The 19644-nt window shown below is 39.8% G+C and overlaps 1 protein-coding gene across 1 annotated transcript in view; it reads left to right on the top strand.

The window, feature by feature from the left end:
• The window catches only part of diaph2 (diaphanous-related formin 2), a 346460-nt gene that overhangs the window by 195856 nt on the left and 130960 nt on the right, over positions 1-19644 (top strand). The window contains exon 22 of the mRNA XM_019364462.2: positions 2173-2267. Coding sequence (XP_019220007.1) covers positions 2173-2267 — 95 coding nt within the window. The remainder of the gene's footprint in view (positions 1-2172; positions 2268-19644) is intronic.

A 19644-nucleotide genomic window follows, 5' to 3' on the forward strand; every position in this document is an offset into this window, starting at 1 on the left:
CAATATAAAGCGCCTTGAGGCGACTTTTGTTGTGATTTGGCGCTATATAAATAAAATTGAATTGAATTGAATTGAATTCCAACCCATTTCAAAAAGTAAACTTGCAAGGCAGCATGCCACCTGTTTTCACTTCCATTGGAGGGATTTAAGTTTTGTCTGCTTTTGTCAGAGTCTGGTGTGCTATATTCACTTTTTCTTTTTTTTCTTTTTTTTACTATACATGCAATTTTAACATCTTCATGTGCACTTTGTCTCTATTCTTGCTGGAGAAGAGAGTTGAGAGATTTAAGTCCAGAGGGAAACTTAGAGCTGGGGTCTGCCTAAGTGGGAGAGTGTTGTGAGAGGAGAGATGCAAACCCTGCGTTCTTGTATTTCCTGAAAGAGAAAAAGGACTGAAAAAAAGCATTTTGTACAACTCAGCATAGAGCTATGATACTTAATAAATTTATTAGACCACCTTTCATAAAAACCAAGAAAACACAGATAATTAAAAAATCTGTCAAAAATTAGTTTAAAGCTAAAAATCATATTGTTACTTATTAGACAAATAAACAGAATTCATATTTATATTGCTCAAATTAATTCATCGAGCACAACGTTCAACTGTTCAAACTATTTTTTTTCTATTCAGGAAAGTAAATAACTGCAATTTGACGCCTTAATCAAAAATAATAATGTGTGTTACCCCTTTTGATACTTTTTTTTTGAAAAACAGTACATTTGAAAATTCATGGATAACAACAGTAATTATATCATAGCATTAAAAATGTCATGTCGATTAAAGTGCTTCCACATGCTGGTGGATTAACCATTACAGAAGCATAAAATGATTTTGATAATTACCAATGCTATTCATTTAGAGCAGCTATGCCATAAACCTTACATTGCGTGGTCTACTTCATTTGCTTTTGTATCTCTATAGATATAGTATCACTTATAGTATCACTTCCTATCCCTTTTCAACAGTACAGAAAATGGAACATGAGAATCAGATGTTTGATTCCCATATCAGTAATGCAGTAATGCAAAGCTCCTTTGTCTACAAACTAAAGCCAAAAATACACCTCAGTGCACCTGGAAAAACACATACGTACTAATCCTCATGGGTGAATGTGCAGGTGCAATTTTTTGCTAAATTGTGCACCAAAACGCCATTGTGCTGCTCAATCTCATCAACACACCTACACCTACACCATCACAGGAAATAAGAAGCAGGTGCAAGCTGATAGCACCAAATGTTGGATTTTCAGCCTGGAACTTTTTTTTTGCCTTCCCATCTACATTTCCCTCACTTTGAATCTCCAATATGTCCTAGTACCCAATACATATGACCTTCGAAGGGCGACTCTTAAGAGAACTCAGTACTGAATATCCAGCTGTAGGTCTTTTGAAGAGACAAAGAAGCAAAGACAATGTGCTTTATTTGACAAAAAATGTTGAACTGAGTGAAAGGTAACATCTATCTGTAGTTTATATTATGTAGTGAAACCAGAAAATGATGCTAGATGTTATGGGACTAAAGCTCTACAGTACTATATTGCAAATCAAAGTGATAGCAATGGCGTGTTATGCTATAACTGACTTAAATGCAGTAAATACTCTGTATATTAAGTAGCAGTAGATTATGAAGAGCTGAAAAAAGGACGCACTCCTTCTCTGTTGCACGTCACACACAGACATCAGGTCCCAGTGCTTCAGTAGTTAAGCAGCTGTTGAGTGACTCTCCTCCAACTCATTACCAAACCTCCATGTGTGACTTCCACCTGGATACACCATCAGCTCCACTTTTCAATGTAGCCACCCCACCTGGAGTGTGAAACAGCCATGAGGCTTTTCCCCTGAGGCAAATTCACTGGGCACCTTTGTATCCACCCTTACAAAAGCATGTAGCTGTTCAGATGACACAAACAGTGCTACAGCTAATTAAAAATATTCTCATTATTAGTATTGTTATTATTACCTGTCACTGTTTTACGTGTTATTGTTATCTTGATTTTTTTTCCTGTCCAGCTTTTGTGACACAGACTATCCAGTCGAAAGGCAGAAAATGCATTAGTTTTTCCAAGTGGAAACTTAGGTCTGTGGTCATTTTGTGCTGAAATGTCTCTTTGAAGCCTGCAGTCTAATAAAAAAGGGAGAGGAAATGACTCTTTTCTGTCTACATCACAACAGCAATTTTCTTGGGCTCGTTCCGCCTGCCTTATGAAGAGATCCGGGACATTGTGCTGCAGGTAGACGAGGAGAGACTGAGTGAATCACTCATCCAGGTAAGACTGATACTCAGTGTGGTGTGTAAGTACCCCCCTTCCCCCCTTTTTTCCTTTCTTTTTTACCCTTCTCTGTTACTTTGTAGTTTCTAAAAAATGTGTGAACCTTGTGTGTGTGGAGACCTGGTGTGGTCTGTTTTTTTTGCACAAGTCAGTTTTCTCATTTTCATGTGGACCATAGAGACCCACCCTTTATCCTATTACAATGGATGGAGAAGGTGAAGGCTTGGCAAAGTCTCAACTCCACCCCCATCTCCTCTTGTCTTTGTTTTAAACCGTGATTAATGAGCTTTCTAAAGGCTACTTGTTTTTTCTATTTTATTTTTCACTGTCTCAAAAAAAAACATTAATTGAAAAGAAGGTGGATGCACTTGAGGTGAAGATGCATCACTGTGCAGCCTGAGCCTCAATCTGTACTAACATTTCTTGCACTGTCCTTGTGAGTAAAGCAGCATGTGGGCTTTTATTACTGTTTTATTTTTGCAGTAGGAGGTGTGTACCCTAGGGGTGAGTAGCAAATAGAACATTTGATTTCAGTATAATCTTGGCAGTGATACACTGCTTTCTGTGCATGGGTGTGTACAGAAGTGTTTCCCCCCCCTTTTCTTTACTTTACAACTAGGAGTGGACATTGTTCAAGTGGCTGCTGATTTCAAGCTTAGGTCCAGAGGAAGGGGGAAAAGTTCTCAGTCCCACTGGCTCTAAGGGTGTCCTGTGGTGGCATTGGGACAGTTGATCCATTGGGTCCTGTGGTTGTGAGGTGGGCTTCTTTGGATCGCGTTTGCTCTGACACATCCTGTAGATGCTCAGTCAGATCTGTATAATCAGTGTCATGTGTTCCTCAAGTCATTCCTGGGCAATGAGCTGGATCACACTGCTTTTGTGTTAAAGTTCTAGTGTGGTCTCAGAATGCAGCTGTGGTGTGGAGGTGGGTGATTACTTGGTTTGCACCAATGTTTAGTAAGGGAGCACATGTGCCAACATAACGCCCACATGATTCCCAGGACCAAAACTTCCCCAGTATAGCTGTGCATGGTAACAATGTGATTAATGGTGTTCAGTTCACTTGAAAGTGGTCTTAATGTTTCTTCTGGTTGGTATATTGTATATACCAGTATATATCCTTTACCACCAAAACTTGCACGATTTGTACATCAACTAATGTAAATCCTGCAAAATGTATGGAACTCAAACCTTAAACTTACTAGGTGAAAGTACAGCTATAGGGTGTGTATGAGATGACACACATCCCTCGTCTTTGGGGGAGGAAAAAGTATATTAAAGTACTAACACATTGCCAGTACACACAGCACCATATATATATCGAAAGTGATGACGAAATAATGGCTTAATGTAGCAAAAATACACCAATGAGAAGTGTGTTGGGGTTAGTCATATGTAGCTTTTTCAGCATTCAAACAGCTAGAAAGAGGTTTTTTTATTGTCCCCATTCACTTTCTCCATTTTACTCTTTATTCAATGTGAAGCAGGACAGTGGGGTTTCTAACAAAAAGGCTCAACAGGGCTTAGGAGAATGAGCGTATGACTCAGTAAGAGCATCTGAAAACCAAGCTAATGTCATGAAATCTAGGGGGAGCCAGGGTGACCAACCGGGTTAACTTATTGGTACAGAAGGAGCGCACATCTGGCATGTATTTCACTGCTGGTTAAATAATGGTCTGCGTGGTCTGAAGTAGAAAGTTCAGGCGGAACAGTTTGGATAGCATCCCAGTTATTAACAATTCTACTACCTGGGCTTCTGTTAATTCACCTGCTGTTATGCTAATGTTATATAATGTCCTATTATTTAAGTGGCTTGATTCCTTGAATCCAAAACAAAATTAGTTATGTAGGCTTCTCAGAAATGCTTATGTGTCATCTTCTCTTTGCTTTGAATTTATTAAATCACGATTCTCTTACAGTAAAGGTTTACTAGCCTTTATATATGGTGTATAAATAGAATTTGAGTGGGTGACAATGCATACATATTGTATTATTGTGGAATATAAGCTTTTAACTAAATACATAAAATCCAATGCAATTGTTTAATGCATGGATATAACACTGATGCATTCTCATTTTATGAGATTGAAGTTCATTTTAAATATTAAGGTTACGGTATTAAAAATCTGTTTGAACCCACAGACAAGAATGTATCCTCAGCTCAAACCGTATGTCATGTGTTGTGTTATGCGGTTAAAATGTGAAGCAAGAGGACTTATTAAACTGTGTTTGACTGAAAGCACGATTTGCTGCAAACGGTACATTGCAATAATGTTTGGCAAGAGAGAGAAGCAAAACAAATGCGTAAATTTTTATTTACATGAAAATGTTGCTAATTGTATACTTAGATAACCATCCTACTGAAATATGAATGAGGTGATTATAAAGCAAAAGCATGCAGAAATGAGCTCGCAAATTAAACGAGGCAGCAAGCAACACATGCCCAACAAATACAATTATAGCTATAGTTGAAACTATGCAGAGGCACTGAAGGGAAGCAAAAAGACTCCCTGCTGGGTGACACAGTCCTGAGTGTGGGCTCCATCTGCACAGTGCTTATCCACATTCATTATGCTGATTAATCATTCCTCACCACCCACTTTCAGCCACACGCCAATCACCATTTATCTCGTGGACAGATGCACACACATAAAATCAAGCAAGGACGCTTTCAAAAGTAAATGAGTAACAACAACAACAACAACAATAAAAACACTATTAATAAACTTTCTTTGTCTTATTCTTCATCTTCACTTTCTGCTTCTTGTTCTTCTTAGCAAAGGTGTACACGCTGTTGGTTTTACAACAGTTATTTACTGTTACCGAACTACAATCAAAATGTTTTATTTATTTTTTTTATTCAAAGATTGCAATGTTGAAAAATTAATTTGGCAATTAGACAAAGAGTGCCTGTATTTGTGGTGAGGAAAAGCTCACATGAGCAGTGCCTCCTTTTTAACTTGCTGTGCAGTTTTCGTTATGAAACTAAAATAAACAAGTTCAAATGTCTGTTCAAAAATTGGCCTCAAACGGATAAGTTCAAAGAATGGTGAAAATGGAAGGAATCAAGGAAGCAAGAGGTGTTCATAATCCATCTAAAACCCTGTAACTCAATCTTATTACCTTCCTTCTCAGTCGACATGTCTAATGTAATGATTTGTCAGCAGAATGTGGCAGTACGCTGGCCTTGAAGTACCCCTACAATGTGTCACCCTGGCAGAGCGGATAGATAGGAGTTGATTGGCTCTCCTTATTCTGCATTAGGGCCCATCAACGCCTCGGAGATGATATACACATCCCTGAATGTTAGCAGACAGTCCTGGATCTCCCCATTCATCCATGCCCCACATGAATGCTTGCATCCTTATTTTCATCTCCATGAACCCAGCATGCAAACATAAGTACGGCACATGCAAATGGATAGACGGTGTCAGTTATCCCCTCTGTCTTCTAGTCCCTGTAAAACTGCATTATGCATCATCTAACCAGTAAATGTGTGCACAGTCCTCAAACACACACACACGCACACACACACACACATTTGCATTCTGTCATGCTCTCTTTCTTTGTCTGTGTTCTATGTTTGACTACAACAGACATAGTGCTGGTGGTCATTTTTGTAAATCAGGTCAGCTTCATCAAATTTTAAAAGACAGCGTCACCACACTACCATATAGATTATAACAGTGTGGACAATGACAAACAACAATACCAGTTGGCTCAGTGAAAGCAGGTTGAGTCTCAGAAAGCATTGCAAAGGTCTGCTTTTAAAAGAGCTGTCATCCTGACAAAGCTATTCATTGCTTTTATTGGCGGCAGGAGAAGCAGCAAGGGAAGGGTCCTGTAGACCTTTTTTGTGTGTGAAAGAGTCAGCCACATGTGGGCTTCAGGGCCAGATTCTATTGTGTTTGCATTTAGTTTTGGCACTGCAAGACTATGAGACCTAAGCAGCACTCTGGCTAAGAACACATCCTCCACACTTGCATTATTTCAATCATGATGTGGATATGTGCCCATGAGCCTACTGTTACTGATTTAAACTGTTGCCTTTGGTGTTTTTATCTGTCCAAAAGTACCCAACAGCCTCTTTGCCCCAGAGGGAAGGCTTAACTGGCATAATGATGGTATTTGGTCCCATGCCCTTACGGTTCATGCCAAAGGAACACAAGGAGGCCAAACAATGCCCAGATTATTAATAAGCACTTGTAAACTTGAATAGTTTATAGTGCAATCAACTGGTACACATGCAGGGAGTTATTAGCTCATAACCTTTCTCTGTAAAGGTTGCAAAAGAAGTTAAAGTTGCTGACAATGTTGCCATTATTGTATTAAAAATGGTTTGCATTCTCAAAGAGAAACTGTGTCCAAAGGCTTATTTAAATTATTTTTTTACTTACAGTAGGACGGATTAAGTGGTGTTGGTTTTTAGGAATTTAGATTAATGCTTAGCAAGGATACTCTCCAAGCACTCTCTCAGCGTGTTCTTTTGTCTTGCCACTTTTTTCCTTATTATTCTTGTACAATGTTTCTGCTGGACTACCTTGCATTCCCTCATTGCTTAATTGGCACATCTTGGGAAATAGTTCTTTGTGATTACAGTTTATAAATTCTTAAGCTGTCTACAATGCATGTATACCCTCTTCTAATGCTCCCCCGGGCAAATATAAGCTTTTTTAGGTCTAATCAGCTTTTCTCCTTCCATCAAGCAAAAACAGCCCGTGGTTCTTCATGCTGTATACATAGTTGGGCAGTTGCAGAGCCCTTGTGATGTCCAATTATGCTCCATTTCTAATTTAACCATTTCATATTAAAGCGCATCACTACATTGACCTCGGTAGGTGAACGCAAACACGTAATCATAAAGGCTTATATTTAATGTAGGCAATTTTAGTCTGGGAATTCATAAATGCAATATGCAATAAATGCAGTATTTTGCATCATCATCCTTTGTCTTTTAATAGATAGGCTTTTTTAAGGGACTTATAAGGTCGATTGCTGCAGTTATTTTCGAGAACTTGCCTCCTCTTTGGGTCCTGGGTATTTCAGTTTCTTCTCTTTCTTTAGCCAATCCAACTCGCTAAATGATGTTAAAGGAGGGGATATGTAGGGGCTTAATCATGCTGCAGAATCAATCTTGGATTCACCAAATTATAAATAAAAGTCTTAAAATTCAGATAATTTTTTTTCTCTCTCTCTTTTACCCCATCTGCATTGAGAATTCAACTTTAGGCTTCTGGAGAGCAGCTCTTTTCTCAGTCTCTACTAAGAACACACCACGTGATCTAGCTTTTTGAAATGAGGGAGTCATCACTAAATGTTTTAGTACGCCCAGTTTTTGGTGCGTGTGGTAAGCTAACTCTCGTCAGTGGATGATATGGCCCTAGGGGCTTGTTTTGCAGAATATCAGAGTGGCTCCTTAATGTTTAATGTCTGCCAATGTATTTTATATTACCCCATCTTCTTTTCAAAAGGAAAGGCTAATGACTAACACTGCACCGCTGCTATTCATTTGTAATTAGTATTGCCCTACGTTGTGTGCAAATGCACTAGTAAAAATATCAAAGAATTGCATAATAGTGGCCATTCGCTTGCATTTAAACTTAGCATACTCTAATTGAGTCAGTGTATGCATATCACTTTTATTACTCATTGGTTGACATACCAGCGCTTTTAGGTAAATAGTGGGACATTTCTTTATTCCTTTTTATGCTTTTTATATACGCAGAAAATTGTTACATATATTGCACTCAACTCCTGATTTAGCGCAGAAAAAATGAAAATGATACAATGCTGCAATATCAACAGGAACAGACCAATTGTATGTATGTATTACACCTCCTTTTTCAAGTACAGCACTTATTTAAATAAATATTTCCCCAGTCTGACCTATTCTGACCCTGCTGTGATATACTGTACATGAAAACAGGAAAAGGAGTCTCCGCTATCAGTTTACAGCATTTCTTTAGTCCCTGTTTTGCTTATTGCATTGTAGGTTTTTGAAAATATATTTTCATTTTCAAAGTGAAAGCAAAGTCTCTAACAGCCCTAAGATAACAGCAGATATCCTGACTTCATGTTTCCTTTGATGGCTTCTTTCTCTCTGTTTTTGTATCTTCTATGCCTTACTTCTCTGGGAAAAGAAAGGCGCTGATGTGTAATACGTATACATATAAAATTAAATAATTTAGGGTACTTAATATTTTTCGAATTCTCAGATGGCGATGATTATTTGGCTGCTTTTTAATCAATATCAGTTCACATTATCAATGAAGATAATTTAAAGCGGCAGTCTGAATAATAGCTTCAACCTTAGGTCGCTAACTTGGCTAACAAATGCTGCATAAAAATAATGATTACTTCAATTCTTTCAGCTATCTGAACACAAATGGATAATGGATGTATCACAAATACAATATACCTTCCACATAAATGTAATATTTACTTGGAGCTCAATTTATATGTAAAGCTAATGATAATAATAAAGGTCTGGTTCTTCACTGGCAATGGCAATTTTAAAGCCGTATCAACTTACTGCATCATATACAGTCCTAATACACACTGACTAGTTGGTCTCCCAGTAAACACAAGTGTTGTCAGCTTTTGGCTTTTCACTACATCCCTTCACTTCGCCATGGCAACAACCTTTCCACCAGGTCTCACAGGAGTCTTCGGAACTAGCCTTGCTTGTTATTATTGTTTATCTCTCTTGTCAATCACCCAGATCACCACCATGCTCATCCATATGCATGGCCCCATCATTACATGCAGTTGCTCATTGGCTGCTGGGTCTTGCAGTGCCCATGCCAGTCTTTGTTCGCTGCTGTAACAGGTGATTGTAGCAGACTGGCACATTGTTGGGCATCATTTTCATGGTGTAAAAGTGCACATGTGGGGCATGGCGATAAGTATGGGCCTGTTGGATTAGAGCTTAAGCAGGAGAAACGAGTCCCCCATGGGCTTAATTGTGGTTTATTTTGGCACACAGCACATAACTCTACTCTGCATCAAATGCCAATTTAACAATGAAATGTGAAATACATTATGCAGACTTGGGAGGGCTGGAAAAATAAGACAGGAAAGGAGAGGAGGTATTGAATAAACAAAGTAAAGGCAAGGAAAAAGAGAAATCAGGCTTGATTTGGTGCAATATCAAATGTGTTTTAGAAGTGATGGCCAGCACCCAAGGTACTACATGTACTTTTCACTGATCATCACCAAGCTGCTGATCTGTAACCACAGGGTCCTGGCCAGGTACTCTGTCCTAAGGTTGAATATTGATTAAAAGAAAAAACACACAGGCACAGACACATACTCACACCTACACACGCAGTAGGAAGTCCGTTCACAATGCACCACAGCAGTTAAATTTTGATTATGTGCGGTCCATTCAGCTCCTTCTCTGGCATACTGGATGCTGTATTTCCTTAACCAAGTAAAAATTTGTTTTCTGTTTTCACTTTCCAATTCGGTGTCTTTGTTTCTGTGACAGATGGCACATCATTCAAAGAAACCCTCTCAGAAGGCAGACTCCATAAACAAATTAATTTCTATTACTGTTTTGCATGCATGCTCTATTCTTACTTGATTGACAGTCGCCTCATATATGCTCTGTATTAGTAAGACTATATGAGACATGGCAAAAGAAAAATGGATACAAATGAGTGGCAATTTCAGTGCAGTGCAGTAAAGTTCACCCTGCTATCTCCACCTTGGCAAGTTTGTTTCTTAGCGAATGATTTGAGTATAGTTTCCTCTGGTATTCTTAAAACAATATAAATATCATACAGGAGTGATAATAATTGAATACATGTTTTAAAGCAAAGTTTATTGTTAATTAATATATAAAGAAGTTTTATTTTTAAGTCCTAACTGCTCACACCTATTCAAGTGAGAACAGATACACTTGTATCTCTTGCTTTCACTGCTTTGTGTGTGTGTTGCTTGTTTCTGTCTGTTTCACCACCTCTCTGTTTTAAATTTTTCTTTTTGTGTGTAAACTTGTACTTGCTTTCTTACCCTCACTCTTAATCGCACTTCACACCTTCCATCATAAATACAAGTGCTCAGGTATGCATGTTTAACAAAAAATCCCCATATTTTATCCTAAAAGGCAAATTTAATGTCACACTAAGTCTGTCAGCTTTTCCAGCCCCAACCCTGAAATTAATCCCTCCCCACATCTCTCCCAACCTGTTTTCTTCTCTCTGTGTGTTTGTCTTTTTCTCTTAGACTGCATTTCCCATTTAGTTTAATGCGATTTCAGAATCTGCCACACTCAGTTCGTTGCCTGTCAATCTGTCACTGTTGCTTTGCTCACAGTGAGATTTGACGTGTTTATGTCGTTTGGCAGGATGTAGATTGTGTAAACTATGCAGACTGTAAGACTGATGTTCTTTGTTTAACATGTTTACCTCCGAGACATGATTTGCCATTTCTTTCTGCTGCTTGTTCTTATTTTTAACCTGTACCTCGCTCCTGTAGTGTCAGATTTAATTATGGAATGTTTTCTAAGATATTTTAAAAAAAGCACAAAAGTAATTGTAAATGCATTAGATATGACTTGAAATATAACAATAGTTTATTTGAGATTTGTAAACCTAATTTTTTTGTAGTGCTGAATATTTCAAAGCCAAATTTGTGTTGCAGTGTACTTTATTTTGCTGAGTGTTTTTCAGTCAAAAGTGCCCCTATTTGCATAAACAAAAACACAACTTGATAGCCTTTGTTCCATGTATTCAGTTTACAGTTTTGTGGTAGTAACCTTTTGTTTGAAATTGATGCCGTCTACACCCACAGAGCATTGTGCAAAGTTACTTTTTTCTTTCTTTTGACTATTAAGCTTAGTTTGAGAAAAATCAAACAAACAAAGAAACTTTTGAAATTGCCCAAGTTTTTCTTTTTAGACTGTCAGGGGTTGGTTTAAGAAGTAAGGTTTGCAGAAAGCTGAGAAGTCTTTGCATCTGTTGATTATTTTGTTATTGATTCAACCCAAAGTCTTCACTGATTTGCCATGAGCCAGGTAAAAAGCCCGCTGAGGTGTCACGGCAGATAAGTGGCAGTCCCATGTTGTTCTCATCACAAGTGTGGGAATAATAGCAAATATTTCTCTGTCTTCAAAAATTGAGGAGAAAATCAATTAAAAGGAGAAAATCACATCTGTCAAACACATGGCAGGCATGGCTTGTCTTCTGTCTTTGTTATAAACCTTCCATATGCTCTTTAAAAAGGGGCACAATTTACTCAGATCATATTTTAGACATCAGATAACGCTTTCTCGTTTCTCCTTTATTTAACCCAACTTAATAAAGAGTTTATTGCTCTGAGAAAAGTTTCATCGATTGACGTATCTCTAATATCGCTGATTGTATCTCAAGGGTTCTTGGGCTTCTTTGTCATTTTGACTTTACTTTTGGGAATATGCTCCTCAGACCTCTGTATTTCACAAGGTATGAGTTGTAGTATTATTGCACTTACACGTCCAAGTCAATGAAATTTGATGATGATATACAATGTATATACATATATGTATTTAGCAGATACAGTAAGCACTGTCACTGTAGCCTGAATGTCAGTGTTTTTCAGTATTTTTCATATTACATTTGCACTACATCACCAATTCCTTTTTTTTAACCGCATGCAAGCATTTAAACTGTTTGTTAAAGTTTATAGTTATTGCATACCCAGTACTGCCCATTAAGTTGTTCTAACTTGGCGTGTGAGTGCTGAATGCTATGAAACTGTGAATTGACAGCAGCAGAGATCAAAGTGTAGAAGCAAAAGCCCTACAGACACTGTCATCCTCTGCAAATGTTTAGTGAACCGAAACCTGTATCTCATTACTTTTACACTCTTCTTTACCCTCTCAGCTGCTTCCAATCCCCACCTTGACAGTCTGAGTACTAATAGCGAAATTATTCCTACATATATATATATATATATATATATATATATATATATACATATATGTACACCCATCAACCTAGGGTTCATGTAAAAGAAAAAAAGAAAAAGAAAAAAAACCTAAATCCCCTCTGGCCCTGCGGACAGTCTTTATCCCCTTTATCAAGCTCGGCTCCTCTACCAGATGCCTGGGAGCATAAGGGTCCTGGTCAGTATCTAGGAATGTTCCTAGGAATGTGCTTTTCTGGACATAGAACAGAGATGTCATTCACGGGATGTGCTGGAACCACTTTTCCAGGTTGGGGTTCACCGCCCCAAGTGCTCCAATTACCTTCACATTCCCACACCTTCTATAGCTCCACTCTAAGTCTCGGTATTTCTCAAACTTTTCCTTCTTCCTGATGTGGTATCATTACATCTATTACTACGACCTTCTTCTTCCGCTTGTCCACCTCTACTCAGGTTGGCTAGCCATCACCAGTTTGTCGACCTGTAACTGAAAGGCCCACCTGATCTTAGCTCAGTCATTCTTAACCACTCTTGAGGATGTGTCCCATTTTGACCTCGGGGCATCCAGGCAGGCTTTTTTGTCTTTATGTCAGTGGCTTCCATCTCCTCCTTTGGCCAGCTTATTAAGCCAGTACGGTATCTGATATCTGGCGGACGTAGGTGTTGATTGTCCAGATCTTGTTATTCCTATTCAGTTGGATCCTCAGGACTTGCCGTACTCTCTGCTGGTATTTGGTGGCTAAAGCTTTCCTAGTGGTCTCTTCGTGTTTCCTATTTGCCAGTGGGATTCCAAGGTACTTGTAGCTGTCCTCATTGTTTGTAACACTGGCTTTTGGCAGTACAGTCCCCTCAGTAGGACTATGTTCCCTCTCCCAACCCTTCCCTTCACATCTAACTACACTTCTTTAGTCTGAATGACATTCCATTGTTGTTGCTGTAGATCCTGGGGGTGTGGATCAAGTCTTGTTCACTTCTGGCATACAACTTGCATACTAACTATGCTGTATGCCATGTTGCTGTGATCTGTTTTTAGATGCATTAGCCACTGAGTGTTGTAGTGATGTGTTGCATCCTTCTTAAACTGTATTCTTTCTAATAGAATACTGCTTAAAATAACCCTGCATTTCATTAGCAAAATAAATTAAATGAGTTAAGTTGTGCGGAAATATGTGATACTTTATTTTATTTTATTTTTTTACCCCATAAAATAGACAATAAAGCAGCAGGGTATGCTTTTGGACATTCCCTTCTTGTGACTGACACATAACTGCTGTGTGGATATGCACTGTGTCCTTAAGTTCCCCCTTTCATCTTGGTTTTTTTTGTTTTTGTTTTTTTAATCAAGACATGAAAAACTAAAATACTCAACTCTATGCAAATCCGAACAGTTTTCAAAATGTTGTCTTCTTAATATAACGTGTAGACAATGACATTGCCAGTTTTCTACTCATATCAATAGTTTTTGCATAAAACATCTTACGATAAATGTGTATACAGTTGATACACACATTTCACCTACACCTGCTTTCTTTTTTTTGAGGATTTAACATGAACAACCAAATTTTGCTGTTGTTGCTTCATGTTTCGCCGTGTCTTGGCACATGTGCTGATACGTAGCGCCTTCATCTTCACCCAAAGCGGTAAATGAATGTGTAGTTTTGCTAGCATACTTGCAGTAATCTCTCCTAGACTGCTGTGTGTGTCTGGTGGCCTGTGGTGAGGAGTCTGGCCCAGCATCATCACCCAGACTCCCACATTGCTACACATATGGTGCTGCCTTTGTGTCAATTGTACTCTATGGGGTTTCTGATAATTAACAAGATGACAGACAAATGAAATGACAAGCACAAGGTGGATTAGATTTTCCACTACCTTGTCTTCTTGCTTTGTTTTTCATTTAGTTGCATTCAACTTCCGTATTTTGAAATGTTTTAGATTAATTTCACTTTTTCTCGCAAGGTACTCATAATGTAATTGCAATTTCCACTTTGCAAATGGCAAATCTAACTGTTAAAGTTTATATATGTAATGCCTTGTCTTGGATTTACATGCTGTGTGAAAGTGCCGCATCAGTTTTGAAAGGTACAGACAATATTATAAATGGACTGGAATACATTTATCAACAAGGACTGCCAAGGACACTTTTCCTTCATGTCTCTGCTGTGCCAGACCAGACTCATGAAAATGGAAAGACATTGTGAAAGACTTACATTATAAGTGTGAAGACATATCCCTAATTATTTGCTGGAGAATAATCTAAATGATCGGATTTGTCACAGTATTAGCTGTAGCTACTGCAACAAATGAACAGTTTTCCTCTATATTACCGTTGTTTTATTCAGAGCCAACTCTACAATGTCAGACAGCACTGTTACTAATCCGACTGCTAATATTATCTTTTAGAGTTCATGAGAAGAACTTTATTCACAGCTTATTTTGTTCTGAGTTTATCTACCAGGAGAGTGTAGATAGTTTTTAGATTTTTGGAATTTTATTGCATACGGAAAAAGCCCATTTGGTTCAGTGAAACACGGATCATAAATGGATGTTACACATGTATTTTGGATAGTAATAGCATTCCAGCTGTACCTAAGCGGTCTAAACGGCTGCATTACTAAACATACTTGGATAGAACTCCTCGGAACACTTTAGCATTATCCGAAGTTTTCCCAGTCATTATTAACTTCAGCATGATCCTTAAAATTACAATTGCACCAATATTTTGTTGTTGTTGCTCTTTCTTGTTTTGTTTTTTTCATATCCTAAAAAAATATTTATGTTCCTGTTGACATGATCAAAAGCCTTCATTATAAAGGCACCATTGCTTGCTGCAGACCTTAATTGGGGCTTTGGCAAAAGCAAGAAACATTTGATTTAATGGCTTCATCCCAAACAGGACTGCATGGCTTGCATTATAGCTCACTTTTTATATTGCTGAATTCCCTGAGGGAAGGACAGAGATGTCATCATTAGTGGGAAGTAGACTCTGGCTGTGTTGTCTGTGATGACTGCTGAGGTCTATAGCATGGTCAGCCAGGCCTGTGGCCCAGTAGCTGTGTCTGCTCTCTGTTTTCCCTGTCTAGGCTTCCATCTGGCCACGTGATCCTGCGCCAGTCTGCTCCTGCTGAATAAATTTGGGGAGCTAATGAGGAAGGAAGCTTTGTGAGGAACTGGAAAAGGGCACCTCTTCCTCTCTTTTCCTCTGAGAAAAAGAGGTGGAAAAGTCGCTGTGGTCAATTTTATTAACTTGGCTGACCTTCACACAAACAATTAACATTTACAGAAAACGCAGCCCCTCCCATTATCTTCCTCATCTCCATCTTTATCTTCAACCTCACTACCAGCAGGATTTTTTCTTTCTTTTGCAAAGAAATTTATAAAGACAATTGTAGATTAATGGACAACCCGCTGCATGCATTTTATAGACAGTAGCAAGGATATGTTGGCAATACTGCAGAAATTTGGATATCTGTTATTCCTTATCAGGTTTAGTAATTGGCTAAGGGCCACCATTCTCACAGTAATAAACCAACAGTGAGCAGTGACTGTGTGACCTTATCTTGTCATTGTTGTTTGAGTCCATCAGTAAACCACTGTGCACTGAGTGAAATCTGTTCCAAAAACTCTGTTCCAAAAAAAGTGTGTATTCATTTATATATACTAAACAAAACTAGACAATCCACTAACTTAAAACACTGGGTCACAGAGCCTGGACCAAGTCTAACCCTAAGCAGCAGGTGAGTCCAAAAACAAACAACTAGCAGTTCTGGTCACCGGCCACGGGACAAGCGGCACTTCACTTGGGACTGCCAGAGGCGACAGGACTCCTCAGGCAGCTTGGTTGGAGGTTGTCAACAGACGCGACGGAGAACCTTGGGCTCGGGCAGAACAGGACCAAGTGGCGGAGCACAAACCTCTGGCTGGGACAGAACATGCTGTGGCACAGATGAATCAGGTCCACACGGCGCGGGCACCTCTGGGTAGGACAAAGCAGGCGGTGCAGAGACCTCTGGCTGGGCCTGCGCAGGGCATACAGCAGGCTCAGGATAAGTTACCCGGGACTGATGTTGAGAGCTGGCCATTCTCATCCTGGGAACACATATGGGTTCCTGGACTGGCCGAACACCAGTTATCCCCACCTATGGAACAGGTACAGGTGCAGAAGTGGACTGGGTCTCAGCTGCCCTCGCCCTGGAAACTGTTGCAGGGACCCACCGGACATCAGCTGCTTCCACCTGAGGAACTGGTACGGGTGCAGAGGTGGACTGGGTCCCAGCTAGCTTTAGCCTGGGAACCGGGACTGCTGCAGGGGCCAACTGGACACCAGCCACTCCCACCCGAGGAACAGGTATGGGTGCAGGAGAGAGCTATGTCCAACCTGCTGGGAGAACTGGAACAGGGCCCAAGTCAAGGTGGAAAAACTCAACCAGTTTCAAAAGCACTGTGCAATAGTGTTTGTATTTATGTATTTATGTATTTATGGATGCAGGTTGGGGAGCAAAAACAGTCTTTTGATAGTCCAGCACACATTCACAGTAAACAGTCTTCAAAGAGGATAATTCAGGGTCCTCAGAAGTGACTGTTTCAGGGAAGTAAACTGTGAAGTGACTTTAGAGTCGCTAGCCCAGCCTCTTTGCAGCTAGTGGGTCACCTACATGATGCACACTTTTAGTGTTGGTCATTTTTGAAGCAAAACAGGCTTAGATTTTGATGGGCTAGTGGTACACTGAACAGTCATTGGGTCCTTTGCATAGCAAACAACAGTTTTTGACTTACCGTGAACACGAAGGAAAAGGTCTGTCTCACTCACAGGGAACTGCTCTACAAAAGAAGAGCAGCGACCATGGCAGCCTAGTATCTTCTTGCTCCGACTGCCCCCGACTCTTTCTCTCTTGCTCTTGACGAAGGCGGTCGCACTTTTCTCCTCCTCCTCCTCCTCTCCCTTAGCTTCCCTGCTTAGCCTCTTGTGTCCTTGTCTAGTCTCGTGTTTTTTGTATTACTTTTGCCTGGAACACTCTCTCACAGTCTGTTCTCTAAAACCTAAAAGAGGAATTATGGATTTGATCAACTGGTCCCTGAATGCAATTGACACCCTTTTCTCAACGAGAAGTCTGTGCTTGGGTGAGCCTGACTGCTGAAGATATCTACCTATTCGGAACCATGATAACAGGGTTCTTGCTGATCGGAGCTGGCTTGGCCCTGGCTTATCGAGGAATTAAGAAAGTGGAACCGGCTGTTCAAACCCCCACAAAGCTGCCCGCTGGGATTGAAACGATGGGACGAGGCGTGAGTTTCTCAAAATGGGCTCATTGAGTGCAGGACGGATAAGATCTTGGAGAAGCTTACGGCTGCCGTGAATACTCAGAACAAGACCTCTGAGTGCAAACTGGATTACATCTGGAGGGGCTCGCTCGGAATAACGCCTCTGAGCGCAAATTGGATCACATCTTGGAGAAGCTCACTGCGGTCGTGAGTTCTCAGAATCGGCTCTTTGAGCACAAGAATGACAACATAACGGAGCGTAAGTTTGATAACATCATGGAGAAGCTCACGGCTCTCCAACGGGAGATTGAGAGACCAGTGTCGGACTGTTAGAACAGCTTTGAAATTCATATGAGTTGTTTGCACTAAAGTAAAAACCACCATTACTTCATGCGGATACCCCTTTGGCGCCAGCTGCGGTCTCAAGGCTGGAGCTGAACAACAACACCCTGATAACGACTGTTCTTCCCATTCTATGCAAGGCCACCTGGGTTGGCTGGAAGACTGTTTGCTTAGCCTGGCAGGGCGAAGGACACTGTCATCCCCCCTTCCCCCTCCAAACGCCTTTGATGCTTATTCCCTTCCGATGCTGACGGTGGATCAAGGAGACCAGCGCATAGGCTGCAGGCCCGGATGTACTGTCTACATTGGCTGTCTCTCACCCTTTACCCACCCCTGTTGCTTGTCATGTGTTTCTTTGTTGTATTAGAGTTTTTTCATGTGCTATGTGTAGAGGTGTTTTTTTTTCTGTTCTCAAACTGATCTCCCTGTTGGAGCTCAGTCTGGGGGGAGTTATTTTTTTCTCCTTATCTTTCCTCATGTTGTGCTTTTTCCATGTTATACCCCTCTGACCTGTCTTCCCCATGTGATGTTTGTGTAATGTATGTATGGTCGGAAGGGTAAGACGGCGCTGGCACGGCTGGCAGCCTTAACCCAATTTCCCTCGGGATGAATAAAGTATGATCAGTCAATCAATCAATCAATCAAAACCCTCAGTGAGCCACACGGCGGCATTGAGGTGGAAATGCCAGGCATTTCAGCTCGTGTCCCTTGGAACAGACATGAGGAGACACAATATATACAAGGAAGGAGGAAACAGAGCAGAGCGGAAACACCTGGGGAACACAGCTGAACATAGTCTGGCTGATGAGACGGGAAGCAGAACAGAACATAATGCACACAGGACGAAGGACTGACAAAATAAGACAGGAAGCACGAGAGACACACACAGACTGACTACATACAGAGGGTGAGGGCGAGAGCATAGAGGAACCAGATAGACACATAGGGACATGACTGCGGTAACAGAGGCAAATAAACATGGAGACAAGACTAACTGCAGAGGGAGACACCTATAATTAACACAGAAAACTAGACACAAGAGGATGGGGAAACACTAAGGGAGGAATTACTCTTACACAATGTATAACAGAACAAGACTAAATATGCCAAGGGAATGACTACAAGAAACAATAATAAAATTAACCAAGCGTAGAATTCATAATAAAAAAATCTAGAAAATCCACTAACTCAGAGCGCTGGGTCACAGACCCAGGACCATGACAAATAACCAAAGTTCATGTATTACTTTGAGGCTTGTATGCTGCTTAATATGAATAAATGTTGTTTATACAAAGTGTAGTATTATGTCTTTGTGTTGATAGCTACAACAACAATCAGGGTCATTGTAGGAAGCAAAAGAAGTGAGGTAATAGCGTAATATTCAAGAAAAAATAACAATGAACAATTAAAAAAAAATCTCAAAGAATAAAATCATGACTTTATTAGAAAAAAGCCAAAAACTTTTTCACAGTCATGGCCTCTTGTATGTTTGGACTTTCTGTTGATCAAGTTTCTTCTATCAGTGTTTCTGATTCTTTCAAATCTTTTATTATAGTTTGAATGAAGAAACACACATTTTAGACCCTGTTTTCTTCTCTTAATACCAGTTCAGTTTTATCAACCCCTGCTGTGGTTACTTGCTTTCATTAAGAAATATTCTGCTCAAGTTATTATGACATATAAACTCTTTCATTGTTATGATGCTCATAGTTCTTTTTCTCTTGCATTTCCAAATTGATGTTGATTATTCATAGTACTGTGTTTTTGGTTGTTGGTTGGTGTTGAGGAAAATACAAAGCACTCTAGTGGTGTCAAGTAGTGATACTACTTGGAAATACTTTAATACATTTTACTAAATTTT

This window comes from Oreochromis niloticus, linkage group LG2 (assembly GCF_001858045.2).
Source record: "Oreochromis niloticus isolate F11D_XX linkage group LG2, O_niloticus_UMD_NMBU, whole genome shotgun sequence".
In the NCBI taxonomy this organism is placed as follows: domain Eukaryota; kingdom Metazoa; phylum Chordata; class Actinopteri; order Cichliformes; family Cichlidae; genus Oreochromis; species Oreochromis niloticus.